The sequence below is a fragment of the Pleurodeles waltl genome, chromosome 6 (assembly GCF_031143425.1).
Source record: "Pleurodeles waltl isolate 20211129_DDA chromosome 6, aPleWal1.hap1.20221129, whole genome shotgun sequence".
In the NCBI taxonomy this organism is placed as follows: Eukaryota; Metazoa; Chordata; class Amphibia; order Caudata; family Salamandridae; genus Pleurodeles; species Pleurodeles waltl.
The window spans coordinates 1,418,886,913-1,418,905,969 of record NC_090445.1 but is presented as its reverse complement, the minus strand read 5'-3'; the positions used below and the strand labels follow the sequence as shown (position 1 = coordinate 1,418,905,969).

General features: G+C 41.9%; 1 protein-coding gene across 1 annotated transcript in view; it reads right to left on the bottom strand.

Annotated features, from left to right (window-relative positions):
- EFHD2 (EF-hand domain family member D2) overlaps window positions 1–3,997 on the bottom strand; it is a 106,877-nt gene extending 102,880 nt beyond the window's left edge. The window contains exon 1 of the mRNA XM_069240776.1: window positions 3,575–3,997. Coding sequence (XP_069096877.1) covers window positions 3,575–3,864 — 290 coding nt within the window. The 5' untranslated portion in view covers window positions 3,865–3,997. The remainder of the gene's footprint in view (window positions 1–3,574) is intronic.
- Window positions 3,998–19,057: the final 15,060 nt, after the last annotated feature.

Below are 19,057 nucleotides of genomic sequence, written 5' to 3'. Positions count from 1 at the left end.
TAAAGTTTGCAAACGTGTGTACACATTTTTATACTGAGACCGACCACTGTCAGCATTGCAGTCCAAGCTTCCAACTTTTCCTTACAGTGCTCACCCAAATAAAGTTTTTCCATTAATGAACCATAAATACAAGTTTGAACAGCCTTAACATATGGACACAAATATTGCCTGAACTGCAATGCCCTTCATCGCTTCATAATGTGGTACTGTAATCTAGCAGCCAAGGTGTTTGTGTTGAAGGGTGGTGGGTCTACCTGTCCCAAGGACAAAATAAATGTGAAAACACGCTGCCCTTGACCCCACACTACATGTCCTGGGAGTCAGGCTACAGGAATTCCACACCTGTGTTGTATTCAAGCCTAACTGACCTACCTTTATGTCTGATTATTCTCAAAACCAGTTTTAACAGCCTTAGACAACATCTAACCTCAAGTTCCATGAGACACCAGGTGATGGGTTCTAGCATGTCGATATCTCTCATGAAACACAAGGAAACTTTCTGATTGTGTTGAATGATCCATTGGTTGGAAAACATGAAGCCATGTTGTATTAATGACCACACTCTCAAGATAGACACAGATACTATAAGGTGTGAAGGCCTGAAAACTAACTAAAATTCATACCAGACCAATCTGCTCTAGATAGTGAGCAAGACAGTGGTGCTGTCCATCTCCACATATGTGTGGCGTGACTGTCTTTGGCAGCAGCCTTCAGGCAAAATAAGAATAGAGGAGATCTGACTAAGGTCCAAGAGAAACAAACTACTGCTCCACTTGGATGGCATTCATTTCACAATTCAGAACCAAGACAGGAGCGGTCTCCTAGCCACATATTTCAGTAAACAAAGTACAACTCAGCAGCTAAAACCAAAGAGCTTAGCTCATACTGTGAATTATTATGAAGGTGTGCACTTGAAGCCATTCAAAACAACTGAATTACAGTAGGGCATGACTGTGAGAATTGCTGTTAAGTGAAGTAGCTGGCCAAGTACCAAATAGGTTGGTGAAGGCCAACATACATCATCTTCCCCACATGTAAACATGAGATTGGAGCTTGCCACTCCACACACACAGTGGCAGGGCGGGATACAGGCCCTTTTGCCAGTGGAATCCTGCTTGTCACATTGAAACCAACTGGTTCCAAGCATTGTTCATGTCAATGTGCACAAACAGCTGCTGTGCCTCACTCAAGTTTAATGGTGAACTAGTCTAGCTGGGATTGCATTTGTAAGCATGTGAACTGTGACTGGATCCTCCTTTTAAAGATCACAAGTATAGAAACTGGTTATCTATGCCAATTTAGCAAGGGTGAGTATTACTTGAACCCTACCACTGCTGGGCATGACACTGACCTCAATGAGTATAGAGGAGGGCCCTAGTCTGTAAATGCCCAGGCAACAGGTGACTGGACATGCAAGTGTAAAATGTGCAAAAAATGAATGGTGGTTCCACCCTCACAATTTGTTGAGGCAGAAAAGCCCTCCTATAGACAGGAAGCAAAAGTGGATTTCACCACACCACACCCCACCCCACCCCACGGTTATTCCAGTATAGTATTGTCAGGGCCCCTCCAAGGGGATGTTTGGGGAGGGCTGTATGTGTATTAGGGGACTGCAGGCTTGTGTCCTAAGGCGAGGATGATATTCTAGAGGCTAATCAAAGACATTGTACAACAACCACAGGACCTGCAGACAAGGACCTTTCAACCCTACAGGTGTGACAGGAGCTAAGCTCCACGCCTTCCTAAATGAACACAGATCTAATGGAGGGGGAACTGACATGTACTGGTGACAAAGGCCACTGCCTGCACACTAAAGGATGTTTCAGCATATTGGAAGTGTGGCTTCTCTTCTTAAGGCACATTGGTGGCAGAGATGGTACTACACTGCGGGTACCTAGGGATAGTTCTGTTCAAAATGTGGCAGAGTATTCCACCACATGCTGACTTCGCTATAGCAGGGAACGGAAGTATTTAGGTGGTGAGAGAAGGCTTAAAATAGCACTGATGCATAGTAGGATAATGGATGAAGCATTGCTTAGATTGCTGTACCAGCACTCAGAATTTATGGAGGTGCAGTAGAGCTACAGCTCTAAGATTAGATGAAACAGGAAGATGGGATGGCGTGCAAATTCAGGAAATAGAAAGGGCACTTCCCCTTCTACATCTGGATTCACACCTTGCATGCTACCACTTGGGTGACTAACAGGACAGGGCTTACCCCTTACAATGGCATCTATCGAGGTGTAACACGAGTCATTGTTCATCTCCCCAAGTGTGTTTTTAGGTGTAGCAGGCAAGGATGGGGGTGAAGCAGCCTCCCACCAGCTGGGCCAAGATTTAAGATGTACCAGCGCTACCCTTTGACCACCAAGATCCTTCCCGGACTTGCTTGATTATATACCAGGGAACAGAGGTGTATATCAAAATGGGATCTTCCATATCTCAGAGATATTCATTACCCCTGGAAGGGCTTGTCCTATCCCCCACCTTGTGTCGCAGGGAATGCAATAGCCCGTTACGCTCCAGCCACGGAAGTGGGCTCTCCCACCACCAAAGAATATTGGAGAAGTAACAGGGCAATTCTGTATCATTAAGGTACATAGTGAGTGGAAATGCCTTTACGGATTCTCACGTTTTTGGTGGCTGTCCACGCTCACCAAGTGTAGTAGGTGCCCCAGAAAACACATGCACTGGCTGAGACGTGCCTTTGGGCGGTTTAATGAGTTGCTGGTGGCATGATTCGCTTGGCGTGTGGCAGTCAGCTAGGCCACCCCAAACCCATGCACAGAAATATAGTAGGGGTTAGGCTTGAAACGCTGGGCTCATTAAATCTACAAGAAAAGATTGTATCGATGCCCTGGTAAGCCGTATGCGACAGGATCTGACTCACTATTTCAAAACATTTCCCGATCTTCGGGGGTTGGGCGGTGCAGTGCCTCAGTGCGAGTGTGTTCCTCTCCCCCTTTATATGCAAGGGCCGGTGTGAAAGGTAGAGAGCAGTGTGTAACGGGGTGTATGATTAATGCAATGTTTAGACGTGCTCTTGACCTGTAGACCTTGAATGCGTGGACAGAGAGCCGTATAAGTATTCATGTTTTGTCGAACCTCAGCGTTATCTTGATCTGCCGAGGGTGTACAGCGTTGCAGTGCTGTGAGTCACTGTGCCAACGCGCATTCCTCGGGTTTGTTCTGCAGAGGCTGGTGTCGAGGGTGCAGCAAGGAAAGATGCTTACATGTTCTGCATGAACGTAGGTCTGAGTGGATGAACACTTTGGTGGTCTGTAGAGAGTGGGAGATGTGTGGATTGCGCAAAGGGAGCGTGCAGAAGGTCCATTCAATTTATGGTGGTTCTGGGTCATGTGCCCTACAGCCTGGAGTGTTCTATGCAAGCGCTGCAGGTCTGTAGGCGACATACTGCACGCGTTGGAAATATGCAGGGGCTGGACATGCGCGGGCTGCGCACAGAGGTAGAGTGCAGCAGCTTTCACTGGTATGAGGTCGTTGTGGACCAGCCGGGCTGCAGTCTGGAGTGCTGTTTGTACGCAGCGCGGTGTAGACTGGCAAAGTGACTCACTGTTTGAACATGCTCTCCATGCTCTTGATCTGCTTCCTGCTAAACTCCTTGAACTCGGTGTATGGGTTGAAGACCCGCAAGCTCGGCTGCTGCTGCTCGCCTAGCCCCTCGTTCAGGTCGTTCCGTCGCTGCAACTTGGCGCTAAGCTCCGGTCCAGCGCTTGGCGCGGACTCCCCGTTCTGCCGCTCCGGCTCTGGGGCTCCGCCATTCCCGAGTCCCGGAGGCTCTCCGCCGCCTTCTTCCACCTTCAGCCGCCGGTTCAGCTTGGAAGCCAGTTCATCAGTAGCCATAGCTGGAGGCGGAGGATCGACACTTGTTGCTGTCGAGAACACCTGTGGCTCGCGCACGCAGCCGAACACGGAAGCAACTGTCACCCAGCCTGAGATGTAAATGACAGGAAGGGCCGTGTGACGTAAGACGCCGCGCATTGATGTCACACGCCCATCTATATAACTGACACGCCTCTTTTGGCGTCGACTGCATGGGACTGTTAGATACAATTACATCCCACGCTTAGTCTCAAATTCTCAGTGACCGGTCACGCCGAGAATGTAGTAGGACTAGACCGGGAAGCTGAACTGGCCCTGGAAAACGTGCAGTGGGCGTCCTTAATTAAAGTGGTTAGTCTTACGGTCTCAGTTCCGACAATGATTAAAACTCTCGGTTTCTGTACTCATTGTCCTTAACTTTGCTAACAAAAACATTGATCAACTTCTGGTGGCGTAATGTCACGTTTTGCCTTCAAATAACACGCTATAGTTTAACATGTTATTTCCGGGTCGGCTTTAGTGCTGGTGGTGTCTGGGGCGACAAGTTTGTTGGCACTCCCCAATGATCACCACAGATTTCCCCACTACCACCCTTTAATAGAGTGCCCCTCAAGTCTCAATAACCTCACTTAGATTAATTTACTTATTTTTATAGGGTCACTCATACCAGTGTAAGTTGTCAGAGCACTTTACATCTCACACACACATTACACAGAGACAATGATCATATGTTGTGATGCTCGTGCACAGTGCGTGTTTACACTGGGCTCGAGCATCGCTAGGCAACAGGAGTTCGAAGGGAGGTTGTGGAGAAAGACAGTTAAGAGAAAGACGAGCTTCGGATGTCCTGTTATCGGGGTCGTTTTAACGTTGCGAATAAAAGCTTGTAATTCACATGAATGTCGTAATGTTTTCTTCTTAACAAAATTGGCGACGAGTGTAGGCGACCCCGACGAAGAACCCACACGTCCAGCAAGCACATTTCTTCACAGCTGGAGGCAGGATTTCAATTTTATCATAGGAAGCAACAATTTGAGGAATCTGGTGATGATTACGTTGCTGCACTCAAGAATTTGGCATTGTCGTGCAAGTTTGGTAATCTTCATGACAAACTAATTAGAGACCAAATTATAATGCACACTGCCAATCCACATATCCAAGAGAAACTTTTGTCTAGAGGGGAAGCACCGTTATGAGAAGTTATTGACATGGTTAAAAGCGCTGAACTCACTGGAAGATGCGCAAAGGCTGTTCTGCGCAGTGAGGAAAAATCATTTTCGAAGTTAGAAGACAATGCTACTATTGCCATAGTCAGGAAAAACAATGAATTATGGTCTAAGAGAGTCCATTCGTATCAATGGGAGAAAGAGAATTCATTCCAAAAAGACAAAAGATATTGTTTCAGATGTGGCAGCAAATTTCATCTGGCAAATGATAGGAAATGTCCGGCTCAGAATCAGAAGTGCTCAAACTGTGGTGTTTTGGGACATTTTGCTAAAGTGTGTCGCAGAAGAAAATTTGGTGGGGGTGACGCGAGTGTTAAGTGTGTGAGAGAATGTGACAGCGGGTCATCGGAGGATTCTGATTCAAATTTATGCATTCTGAATGTTGATGATAAGGTACAGAATGTCAAAAACAACATTAGTAGACCCTTATGCCATGTCACGATTGCTGGCATTAATATTTCGGTTGTTGCGGATTCTGGTTCTCCCTACCCTATTCTTAATGAGGAGATTTGGCAACAATATTTTGAACCATTCTTAGGTAATTGTTTTGAAAAAACTGATATTTCTCCAAAAACATTCACAGGTGAACCTATTAGAATTGTGGGTTACAGAAATTTGCTAATTGAATTTAAACGCAAACAAGCGTACTGCAAGGTATATGTAGCGGTTTCGGGGCCGTCCGTACTGGGTTGGAAGGACCAAGGAAAGCTGGGTATTATTTTGAACCCCAGTAGTAGTACACCGGCGTCTATTGTACAACATACGGAAGAGTTCTCAGGAAGTATTGCAAAGAAAATTCCCCAATGTCTTTTCTGGACAAATTGGAAAACTAAAGGGTTTCCAACATAAAATACAAATGAAAGCTAATGCCACACCTTGTATTCACAAAGTCAGAAACATACCTACATACCTGTTTCTGTGAGGGACCAAGTAGAAGAATAACTTAAAAAACTTCAGTCAGACGGCATTATTGAACCCGTGGAATCCGCAGAATGGGTCGCACCTTTAGTTGTAGTTGAAAAAAAAAGGCAAATTGAGACTTTGTGTGGATCTCAGAGATCTTAACGAGAGTATTTTAATTGATCAATTTCCTTTGCCAAAAATAAACGAAATGTTAACTCGCACTAAAGGTATTAGATGGTTTTATAATATTGATCTTAAAGCTGCTTACCATCAGGTGCCTTTACATGCAGATAGTAGAAGTTTAACAACTTTTGTGATACCTTTTGGTTGTTACAGATTTAAAAGAGTACCTTTTGGGTTGGCTTCTGCAGCAGCTATGTTTCAGAGGTTAATGCACAAGGTATTATCGGACATAAAGGATGTACTGATTTTTCAGGACGACATTTTGATAATGGGGAAGAACAGAAATGAACATGATTGTAATCTAGATAATGTTTTGCATAGACTGAGCACACATGGTTTGACAGCAGAAATTGATAAATGCAGATTTGCATTTAACAAAATTAATTATTTAGGTCATGAAATTTCAGATGCTGGTATTAAACCCAAATTGGAATTAGTTAATGCTGTCAAAAATGCCCCAAGACCTCAATCTAAAGATGATTTGCGAGCTTTCTTAGGATTGGCCGAATTTTATGCCAAATTCGCACACAATTTCTCAGAAAAAACATATATTCTGCATCAACTTCTTAAAACTAATGTTAAGTTTGTTTGGAGTGAGGCATGTGATGAAGCATGTGAGGTAATAAAGAATGATGTGGCTAATGCCCCACCACTTCATGGTTTTGACCCCATGTTGCAAAATGTTGTCACAACGGATGCCAGTTCTAAAGGCATAGGTGCAACGTTATCCCAGATCGATGAAAAGGGAGTTGAATGGACCATAGCTTTTGCCTCGCGTTCGATTACACCGACTGAGGAAAGGAATTCTGTGATCGAGCGTGAGACACTTGCATGTGTTTGGGGTTTGGAACATTTCAGACAGTTCATTTGGGGTTTTCATGTGTTTTTAAGATGTGACCACAAACCGCTCACTAAAGTGTTGAAAACTAAAGGGTTAATTTCAGCATCACCGCGTATAGCTCGTTTGTCTGTTAGACTTTTAGATTTCAATTACCGTGTACAATATGTTCCAGGAGTCAAAAATGTGGTGGCAGATTTTTTAAGCAGAATGCCTTTACCTGTTGTGAGTGATGAGGATACTGATATTGAACATTTTACAGTAGCCAATGTGTTAGCTGATTGTCCAGGTATTACCAAAGAGGACTGGGAGCAAGCTCAAGCTCAAGATGACATCTTTGGTGTTGTTAGCAGATATATCAAGAATGGATGGCCTAAGAAACATTTGTTAGATCATAGTATGCATGTGTTTTGGGAACTGAGACATGAACTTTCTCTGGAAGGTGGTCTAATTTTTAGGAATGGCAGGGTTATTCCCCCCACATCTATAAGAAATAGGATTATCGATATATGTCACGAAGGTCATCTTGGCATTGGTAAAATCAAATACAAAATTAAGTGTACTTATTGGTGGCCAGGTTTGGACTCAGACATTGAAAGGAAAGTTAGAGATTGCTATGCATGTAATTCGTCTGACAAGACTCAGGTAACATTAAGACCACCTCTCCATCCTATTCCGTGTCCAGATGGACCGTGGGAAAGGATAGGCATAGATATTGAAGGGCCAATAATGTACGATGATAAACAAAAATATTTATTAGTTTTGGTTGATCATTTTTCAAAATGGCCAGAGGTTGAGATTGTTAATAGGGCTGATGTGGATTCAGTTGTACACTTCCTGGACAAGGTGTTTCTGAAAGAGGGTTTACCTAAGTGTATAGTAAGTGACAATGGACCTCAATTTATGTCTCGCATTTTCAAAGATTTTGTACAGGGGAAAGGTATTGTACATAATACTACGGCTTTATATCATCCGGCAGGGAACAGCGCTGTGGAGAGATTCAATCGGGTGATCAAGGGCGTCATCCAAATGGCAAATTACAACAATTTGGATTGGACATGTGAATTAATGCGGAATTTATGGTCATACAGGACGACACCTTGTGTTTCTACTGGGTATTCTCCATTTGTGTTGATGAGAGGGAGAATTCCCACAGGGAAAGATAATGTGGGTTGGAGTTCTGGGGATAAAAAGGCTGATTGGACACTTAAACAAGTTAAACACAACATTAAAAGTTCCCAAGTGCAAAGTAAAATGTACTATGACGCAAAACACAAATGTAAAGAACAAGTCATAAAAGTTGGTGATGTGGTGAGAGTTAAGAAACCAGGTTTCATAAAAAAAGGTAATAATCGATTTTCAGACCCCCTTAAAGTAGATAGAATTTTTTGTAATTCTGCATTATTAAGTGATGGTAAGGTTGGCACATGTCATCATTGTCCATGTGTAGGAATGTTAATTCTGGGTAGGTTGGGAAGGAAGGAAAAGTTATCAGCCCAGAACGCAAGGTATGCAAATTTGACTGGTTAGATGATTGGAAGTATACGCCTTCCTATGATCCTGATTGTAACTCAAATGTACAGCCTAATGTACCTACTGTTAACAATCATTTTGGTGTGCCTGCAAGGAAAACAAGCAGGTGTGGTCGTTTAGTAAGGACACCAAGCAAATTTCAGGATTATGTCTGTTTTGCGTAATGCTACGAATGTGAATTTATTATTCTGTGAGGGTAAAATTGTTTGTTGTTTTTGGAATTGTTTTTTTTATTTTTTCCTTGTTGTATTTTCTGTTTGTTAGGGGGAAGATGTGTTGCGATGCTCGCGCACAGTGCGTGTTTACACTGGGCTCGAGCATCGCTAGGCAACGGGAGTTCGAAGGGAGGTTGAGGAGAAAGACAGTTAAGAGAAAGACGAGCTTTGGATGTCCTGTTATCGGGGTCGTTTTAACGTTGCGAATAAAAGCTTGTAATTCACATGAATGTCGTAATGTTTTCTTCTTAACATCATACATGTGTAAATGAGTTTATAGGTAGTGTTACACAGTGGTAGCTGGCAGGGGTGGATGCGCATGCACAAATAAAATCTAAAAACAAATTAAAACACTTACTGAATCCAGACACGTAGTCCTCGCGCCAGACCTCTTCTGATGAAATTTAAGTGCAAGCCAAAGCAACTCCCTTGACCAATCCTGGTGCTGCTTGCATGCTGTAACCAGCATGAAAGCAGCTCCTGATTGGAGAGCGCGGCCTCTCAGCGCACTGATGGCCTGCACTTGCTCTCAGCGCAACTGTTTTAAGACAGGTAGGTTGAGAGGTTTAAAGTGTGCATGTTAGGTTGGCTGTCACAAGTCAACCAGCCAATGGGACTTGCACACTTTAAACAGTCCACAGGCAGCCCTCTGCCCACCACTTCTCCCTGCTGCCACTCAGCAGGCCATACCCTGAGACTTGGTTCAGGAAGGGAGGATGAAAATTAAAAAGGTAATAAATTACCCTTTTATTTTTCATCTCTGGGGCTTTGGAGGGCATTTAAGTGGGGCAACGCTCCTCCACTCCAATGGAGGAGCCGCAGACTGACGTTACATAATACAGGTGTAGGGCTCACATGTCATTCATACAGGTATGCAGCATTGTTTAAGGTTGCTTGTTCTGGAGAAGCACAAACTCAATATTTAAAATGTAACACCATGGGAGGGGTTTCTCTTTAATAATAAGAATTGATTTCTTATCAAATGAACCCGTTTTGCAACACTAGGTAATGAAAGACTGGAGAAAAATCACAATGCTCTAATCTATACCTTGCAGTTTGCATGCAGATCTTTGATGACAGTTAATTGTTCACTGTTTTACATTAGGATTTAAACTTATAAACTGCAAGCCACAAAGTAATTTCTCTGACAAAAGCTGTACCCACTGACCTATTCATAATATATGCACCTTGTGATCTACATGGTAGACGCTGTTTGCAGCAGGCATAATAACCCTCTGTACTAGTGCTATCTTATGATGAGTCAATACTTCCACTAGACAAAACTCTGATCTCTCTCCAGGAAGGAAATTAATCACTGGAGTTATATTAACATTTTTAATGTTGTTTGAAAACTGCTGGAGGCAATAAAGCCAGCAGCAGGTGCTTTTGAAATCTTAATATATCTGCAAACAACACCCCCATGTGAAGTCAGCACCCAATGCGGTGGCACCTAGAGCTGGCCCTGCATTACTTAGATATCTACACACAAGATTTTATATTTAGATCTGTGATGATGGGATATCATACATGCCAGTAGCAGGCTCAGTCCCAGGAATATTTATCTGGATGGGCCAAGGCAGGCCCAATTTTTGTCAATTCTGGATGTAACCTAGAAGCACTAGATTTAAATAATATCTTCTTCCTAACAGGTATACAGAGAATGTAGGGAGCTATTTGAGAGTAAGAGCTGATATCTATAATCATCGGTCTCAAACTTGAAAATGTCCTGCAGGCCAGGCTTCAACACAAGTACCTGGATACATAGCAGATTTTAATAGTAGTGCAAGCATAAGGAAGTTCCTGTTGCCACACCCAAACCTTGACATATCCACACTGATGAGATGCTTATTGTTCCTGGCATAGAGGGTGTTTTTGTAGGCTAGTTTGCTGGTGACAAGAGTATTGGTGATGATTTAACTGGGTGCTGCCTGAGAGCCATTTGAAAACATTCCTTAGCATCTTCAAGGTGTGGAAGCATGAGTCAAAGATGGTGTTGACTTGGACTGTGCTGTCAAGTTTGTAATCGGTAACTATCCCAAGTTTCTTGACGTGGATGGTGGGGGTGAGTATAGGTCCTAGCTTTGTCGCCATCAGATAGAGTCTCATGGAGAGGAGCTTTCCTCAAAGATCTCAGCTTTAGTCTTGTTGGTGTTCAGTTACAGACAGGTGGAACATCAATCATTCATCTGTCATTTTGATATATATATTGTAGGCAGATTCAGCTAAGGCAAAAGAAGCACTGATTTTTGCATTTTATAGACCCTGTTTGTACATGGTGAAAGTTTCTGCTTGCGTATTTCTTGTATGTGGGATCTACATGTGCAGTTTGAAAAAATGTGTTTGGGTGTGGACATTCTGTTGTGGGTGTTTTCATGTGTGACATTCGCTTGAGCATATATAAGGTTGGGCATAAATTTGGTGTTTACACATCTCATAGGAACTTGTATGTGATGTGTTTTGTGTTCATTCAACACCAGTTTGGTTTGCATTTATTTTGATAAAATTATACCCTAACCCATTTGAGACAAGCAAACAGCATGCATTTTCTGAATGTGTATGTGATGCAGCTTTGGGTCCTGAGGGTTGAGTGACCCACACACACTGCAGCTTCTTTGCAAGGATCATCAGCTTTGTAACTTCTCACTGTAACAACAAGTCTATCAAACCTAGTCCTGTGCAGTGAAATGTAAAAAAGTAAACAAATACTATTTAGGAAATATGACCAGCTAGAATAGATTAAATTTTGTCATAAAATTGTATATATTTGGTTTTGATATAGCTGTATAAAGTATATGCTATGTTGCATGCAGCAACTATCCATTTATCTGAAAATAATATATATAATGAAATATACCAGTGGAATTAATTATTTAGTTCTGAGGTAAATTTGGATAATTAGCATTAATGACACTGTGTGTATATCATGCCAGGTTGCATTACCCGTGGTATCCCTTTATTGAATTGATTTTTTTTTATCAGTCCCATTATGAGTATATGTGATTAGACAAACAGTAAGATCAATATAAACAGGGCCACTGAAATTATGTGCCAAGTGCAGACAAAATTATGCAGCAAAGTTGACTAAGTTATGAGACAAGAAAAGACAAATTATACATGGTAATATGGCACATTTTGTGATAGTATTATTTTTTTCATTTTGTACTGTTGTTAGTACTGTCCTGGCATAAGTTACACCTCACTAGTGCAAGTTTAACACCCAGGAATGGCAATAAGCAACAGAAAGCTAACCAGTCGAGCTTTGCGATGGGCCTTCAACTGCACAGCTACATGTGCTGCAGCATTTTTTGTAATTTTTGATCCATTTGAGCTAGAAACAATTTTATACAAATCTGTAGATTATGCAGTAGATGATGAATTATATGACGAATGTGACAAATCCATAATAATGTGGAAAACACCAAAGCCGCAAAATTTCATAATTTCAGTGGCCTCGACTATAACCTAGGAATGTACTAGAACAAGATATCTGAATATGAAATGCTCCGTTTTGTCACCCTGCCCTATTAGTGGGAATAAATCCAGCCCAGCACAATATTTTGCTTGAGATAACAGTTATTTACTTTACGAATGCAGCTGGAAGAGAACAGACAAACACACATACTCTAATAGCCACTGTAACTTTACATTAAGGGCCTGATTTAGAGTTCGACTGACCGGGTAGTCCTTCACAAACGTGTCCAGTATTCCATCCACCGTATTACAAGTGTGATATACAGAATGGCACATGTAATACAGCAGGCAGGATATCAGTCACGTTTGTGATGAAGCAACCCATCCGCTGAACTCTAAATCAGGCCCTAATTTTCAGGAAATGGGCAGACATTTATGGTTTCGTCATGGCTGCTCATCAAATGAGGCATGCCCTACTGCTGTCTCAACAGTATAACACATGCATCATCCTACAGTATATTACTGGGTGCTGCATACACAGACTAAAGTACATAAACACTCTCAGAACTCCCACACAGAAACAGCCATAAGTGAGGTGCAGAAGGCTGCTCACAACCATGGGCCCTGGTGCTACTGCACCTTTGACTGGATAACCCCTCCCACCCAAACCACCAGTCCCCCACCTCATACCACCCAACTATAGATTGCCTCAGCCATGAGCTAGGCTTGCAAACTGGCTGTTTGTGTTACTGACATGATCAATAAATTAATGTCTGAGCCAGTACAACAATAGGGAAAATCACCTACAGCCAGTATTTTCCACTTACGAGTACATATTTCAAACAGCAGTTATAAAATAAAATGCATTTTAATTGTGTTATAGACGTTCCTTCTTGACCCTGATAATTAAAGTGAATTTTTTTTTATAAGGTTCAGCCATCGACATGGATGAAGCATTTAACAGGTGCTGTCTCCATGGCCTCTTCTGCCGTGACTGGGCGGGCCAAAGGTTATAATTGGGTAGGGCTTGGACCACCTGGTCCCCCAGCTAGAATTAGGCCTGGCCAGTAGGCCCAATTATTCAGATGGGAGACTCACAATTTTTTAAGTGAAAAATGGCTTTTTTTTTTTTTTTTTTTTTAGAAGTCCATCACCTGAAATTGCCTCTGTTTCGATTAAAGCCAATGGAGGAACAACATTCTCCTGATTATTGTTTTTTAAAATCTGCCACTTTCCTCTTCTGCAATGTTGACATGTATGGCACATTTCACATAATACTAATGTGGGCTGGAGCCATTAAGGGCATCCGCTGACTGACTCCATTTTCATGAAATGTATTGTTGCTTGCTGTGCTTAATCATTTTCTCGTTTCAGACACCAAGAACCGCAGTGATCTCATTAGTTTGAAATATTATTGATAGAATTTTACATGAACATTTTTTTTGTAACTTAATAAGCTGGACGTTAGCTGTTTGCACCTGTGTAAAACTGGAGTCAGAGGAAAAAAATTCCCCCCTTTGTCTGATATCCACGAAGAAGTGATGGGATAGAAGCTGTTTGTTACCAGATTCGTATGAAGGAGGCTGACACCAAACTCTGATGAACATTTTAGATTTGGTTGTTTTTTACTCTGTGAGAGCTCGTGCAATTGTTTCTTTAACATGAAACCTCAAGGCTTAATTGTGCGTCTTAGGCCATAGATGGTATTCTTAATTGTGCCCCTCTTCAGATGCCATTCTTCCATTTCCCCTCTCTCAAGAACCCATGCTCCTTTTAACTTTTCTCATAGAGATAGTTTCTCAGGCAAGCACATTTCTCCGTGTCTTGATCAGAGCCTCCATTTGGTACTGTTTGTGATACCGTATTTGCTGACACCTGCTGCTTATGAATTCCCTGACTTTGCCAACAAACTTAGCTTAGCATTAGGGGGCTTTCTTTTAGAGGAACAAAACCTTCATATTTTGCCTGTTCTGGCTCTAAATAACTTGTCTTCATATTTGCCTTTTGACTTGCCTGGATTACTCACATAGGCTATATTCAGGTGATTATCGATTTATGACTAGGAGGGTTTGATTGAAATTGCAACTTCACTAATGTGTTAAACCTTTATGGCTTGCAAATGTACTGCTCTCTGTTATTACTGTGAGCAAAATATGTTTCACTGTCATTGAAATGTTATTACTGGTAATGTTTTAAGTTAAGCCTCAGTTTGACAAAAAGGTCCATCTAAGTAAGCTAGCAGAGGTTTACAATGTGCGCCAAGTTTGTACGGTGTAAACACCATCTTATCAACACGCCATCAAATCTTAACAATGACTTTAAAACCTTTATGGTGTTCCCGGCCAGTCATGCAATCCATGTTTACCTCTCGCATTTTACTTCAACTTGCATTCCCTAAGAGTATGCATTTGATTCTAAAACATGATTTGGGTACATAGGGAAAATTCCTCACTCTGGCCAAACATCTACATGAGGTAGCCACCAAGCTAAGTTTGCTCATACCTCTGTATCCAGTAGAACCATCTACAAATAAATCAGATGTCTCTGGAGAGGCCTTCTCTTTAGTCTCTAAAGTGACCTGTAATAAAGGGGCTCTCTGGATTTTGTGTGGTTGGATGAAGACAGCAAGCCTTCCAATCTTGCTAAATGTCTCAAGGAAATATGAGTTTGAGCCAGCACTCCCCTTAGCTCCCTTCTGATTACTTTCAACTCTGCTTTTGGAAGCATCAACATCCCCTTTTCCTGAATCCTCCAGAAACCCACAAAAACATACTTTTTGATGGAACTAGATCCAACTTTTCTGTATTGGAATTATTATAAACCCAGACTTTGAAAGAGGTCCACCGAACCCTGAACCTGATGTTACAGAAGCCCTTATTCCTGATTGAAGAAAATCATATCAACCAAATACACTATCATTCTCAGACCTGGAAATCCGAGCAGCAATGACACCAGCTTCAGTAGCTTGGTGAAACATCAAAGTACTGGAAGGGACGTGAACATGTACAATTGTCCTTGTCAAATGAACTGAAGATATATCCTTTGCTTATGAAAGATAGGCGCTGATAAATATGCATGTTTTAGATCAGAGTGCAGCATCCAATCCCTGTAAGTAGGTAGTCACTTAAAAAAACAAATTACCATTTCCATTTTGAAATGGCAGTAAAGCTTAAACTGATTAAGATCTCTCAAGTTTATCACTAGCCTGAACGTTGTTTTTTTTAACCAGAAAAATATTTCTGGGAAACCCTTGGAGTGCCTAGAGCAGAACTCTTTTTGCATATTCTTAAGAAGGTTCTTGGCTTCTGCAGATATCAAATGTACCCTTTCTTGAGAGGACCTCATTGGAACTGGCTGCCTGTTGTGGAAAGAAGTTATGTTAAAAGTCTCTCTGGGAGCCCTTCACCATCTGAGAACCACGGATCTCTGGAAATACATTCCCATTCCTGCGCAAAAAAGAGCTAATTTGCCCCCAACGTTTGCAAGAGGGAGAGAGCTGACTTTTACCTTGTGCTCCACTGCCCCCTTGTTTGTCAGCCAGAGTATCCAAAGCCAAATCGCTCGCCCCTTCTCCTGTATGGAAAGAACATGGGTCTGGTGAATTAGAACTGCCTGTTGAACTAGGGTTTGAAGGGGAATGTTTGGCCAGTGAAATGACCCCTGAATCCGCTGACCCTGGGGACAACTGTCTAAAAAAGTTTTGTTAAAAAAGAGTAGGTTTTGCCTAAGGAAGCAAAAGCTTGACCATATCATACCATCTCTCATATTAGTTCATCTCCAAAAAGGGACCCTTGTGAATTACATGAATCCTCAGAACCAGCCAGTCCCCCCAACTTCGAGTCAATTCTCAATGGCAAACCATTTTGCCTCTCATATTATAAACCAGCATTAGCTTTCCACAGGAAACAGATAGCTTTCTGAGCCCATCTAGATACGCTCTCCAGGTCTAGGGCCTCCCTCGAAAAACAATTCTGTTCTGCAGAACATAGTTTCATAGCCAAAAGCCATATAACACCCATTAGTTCATCCTGGCAAGAAACCCAGATCTCATCCAACCCTTTCCTAGGATTTTTACTCTCTTTGATTAAGAAATCAACCATTTTTGTATCAACTGTTGGTGTTAATACCATCTTATTATTAACTATAGGTCTAGGGCATTCTGCCTTCACCTCGGTTCGAGAAGGCCTACCCACCTGGATCTTATTTCTGAATTTTATGTAGCCGTCGACAAATGATGGAGGGAACTCTCAACAGAATTTGGATATTATGAAGTGTGGTGAAACATTGGATTACATTTTGAATACAAAATAAACTCCAGAGGTTTATCAAACTTTGTGTTTTCACTTGTACTAGGCAAATTATCATTATTATAACGCCTATTATCGTATAATAAATCATCCAGGCACAGATCATTTACATTATCATGCTTTTTTTTCTTTTCTTTTTCAGTTACCACTATCAGAGCCCATGAAAGGGTCATACCAACTGGACACAGGGTCCAAATCACCTCATGGAATTGAACCACCACCACTGTCCTGGTCATGACCATCTTGTGCTCCCAAGTATCTATTTACCTTTTGAAATTTGTTGTCCCCACAGGCATGTTTCAAGAACTACCTATGGTATATTATAGGCCTCATTTCTGAACGAGGAGGATACCACCTTTGTGATCGAGCTGGAAACCTAGTTATCTAAAAAGTCATGGGGTCCTTTTAAATATTTCCTCCTCAATATTCTCTGCACAGTCTTTGCCATATGTACTCTCTGGGAAAACTATATATATATATATCATACATGCACTTATACAAAATACAAATATTAATGCACATTTGGTAAACATTTGAACTAATAGGCTACAACCATGAAGAAACCTGAGCCTCATTCAGTCCCTAGAACGATCTTGGACCCACACTGCATCAAACAAACAGATACTTCGTATCCCTCGTGCTCAAGTGAAAATTGTCAATGGGACCGTGAAGACGTCAAACACGCCTCCTGCCAACTACTAAATAGCTACAGAGTTTAAATGAACAAAAACGCCCAACGCACATCGCCAGTTCACTACAAAGTAACCTCCATCAAACAAGCCTTTCACAAGGAAAAAACATTCCCTCTGCGCTCAAATGAACAATAAGCAAGCCTAATTAAAGCTATCAGGCTATTTTCTCAAACAAAGCTTCTCAGCACCACACGGAGAACATATGTCAGCAATAAGAAATGAGGAAGCCGTGTGGGGACTGGTGCTGTTTATACAGGGTTTGATTGCTTATGTTTTTGTGTCACTAGTCTGCAGCATTGTGGGTATTGTAGTGCGTTTAATTGTTGTGTAAACTAAACAACAAGAAAGGAGAATGCATAATATGAGCCACTGGTATTGTAATAAAATCTTGTGCTTCACACAGCGCACCACCTGTCGAGTATCTGCATGCCTTTCCATTACTACATCGAGAGATGTCACACAACTCACAAAAAAGACAGTGACCTTCGCAGTGTCTCGGATCCTCCATTTCTCCTCTTCACGCTACTTTCTTCTGCAGTCTCTCTCTTAGACACTTGCACCTTTTTTCATTCTACATGTTTTTGAACTATTTCATCTGCTTTTCAGTCCCTTGCCCAAAGTAAAGAGAGGCCGAACTGGATGTGCACGTAGTCTGCACACCTCTAGAACCCATGGACAGGCAACGTGAGAAACTCGCACTGATATCTGCCTGAGCTTCGGAGCGCTCTAGCGTGCGCAATCACACACACACACAAACAATCGGAATTCACCCATCACCTGGAGTCCAAGTATGAACTATACTAGAGTCATATTTTGAAATACATAATTACAGAAACACAACATTTTTAAAAAGCATTGTCATCATCACTGGAAACCTGCATTATATGTTACAGAATACATGATCTTAAAGAAGATGCAGATTACTTTGAGATACCCCTAACCTTCAACCAGCTGCAAGCAACAAATACCTACTTTAACACTAATCATTTGACAATCAACTTCATATCCTGTAATACCTTTAGCCAGTCATACTAGAGACATATTTTGCATTACATAAATACAGAAACAGAACATTTGGGAAAAGCAAATGCGCTTAGAGATTGGAATATGAAGTAATACGTGGAATGTAAATTGGGATTGTATTGCTCACATGGAATACTTTAAGGGTTTTTACGATAATTTTTGAGAAAACGTTTGGTGTTTTTGTCAATAAAGTTAAAACATTAATACAGAGCCCGATAGCGATCCCTTTCAAAGTTGGTTTAATGCCGCCAGGCCTGAGTCCCAGAGGTCCCCCCAGTGAAGGCGTTTTTTGTGAGTGCCTATGATAGTGCACCACTGAGAGGTTTGAAGTTGAGGATGGAGGCAGTGTGAGTTTCTCACAGTGCCTGTCAGCAGGTCATGAAGATGTGCACATCTACATGCACAATCAAACCTGCAGCATCCACATAGCAATAGCCACATATGTGCCAGGTATGGGGAAATGTAAGAGATGCAGATTGTTTTATAGCAAAAACATGACCCAAGGGCATTAAAGCACTTTACATGAGCACCAGATTACATTACACATGATCCGATTTTTTTTAGGTATGGAAAGATAAAGTGATTTGCCTAAAATCACAGGATCTTGAGCCCAGAATCACAGGATGTTGAGTGACGCTGGGAATCAAACCACTTCCAATGTCTGCAGCTCTGGCCGTTAGGCCACTTCTTCTCCTGGGTGGAGGATTTCACAGAGATATTGAGAGAAAAACGGTGGGAGTCTCTAACAGAAGTAGAGACTGCAGAAGAAAGTGGTGTGAAGTAGGGGAGGAGAGGAGAGAAGTGATTGGTACACTTCAATATCTATTATACATCTCTTAGTAATGGTTATTTCACAATCTCAAATTTTCCAAATTGAAACATT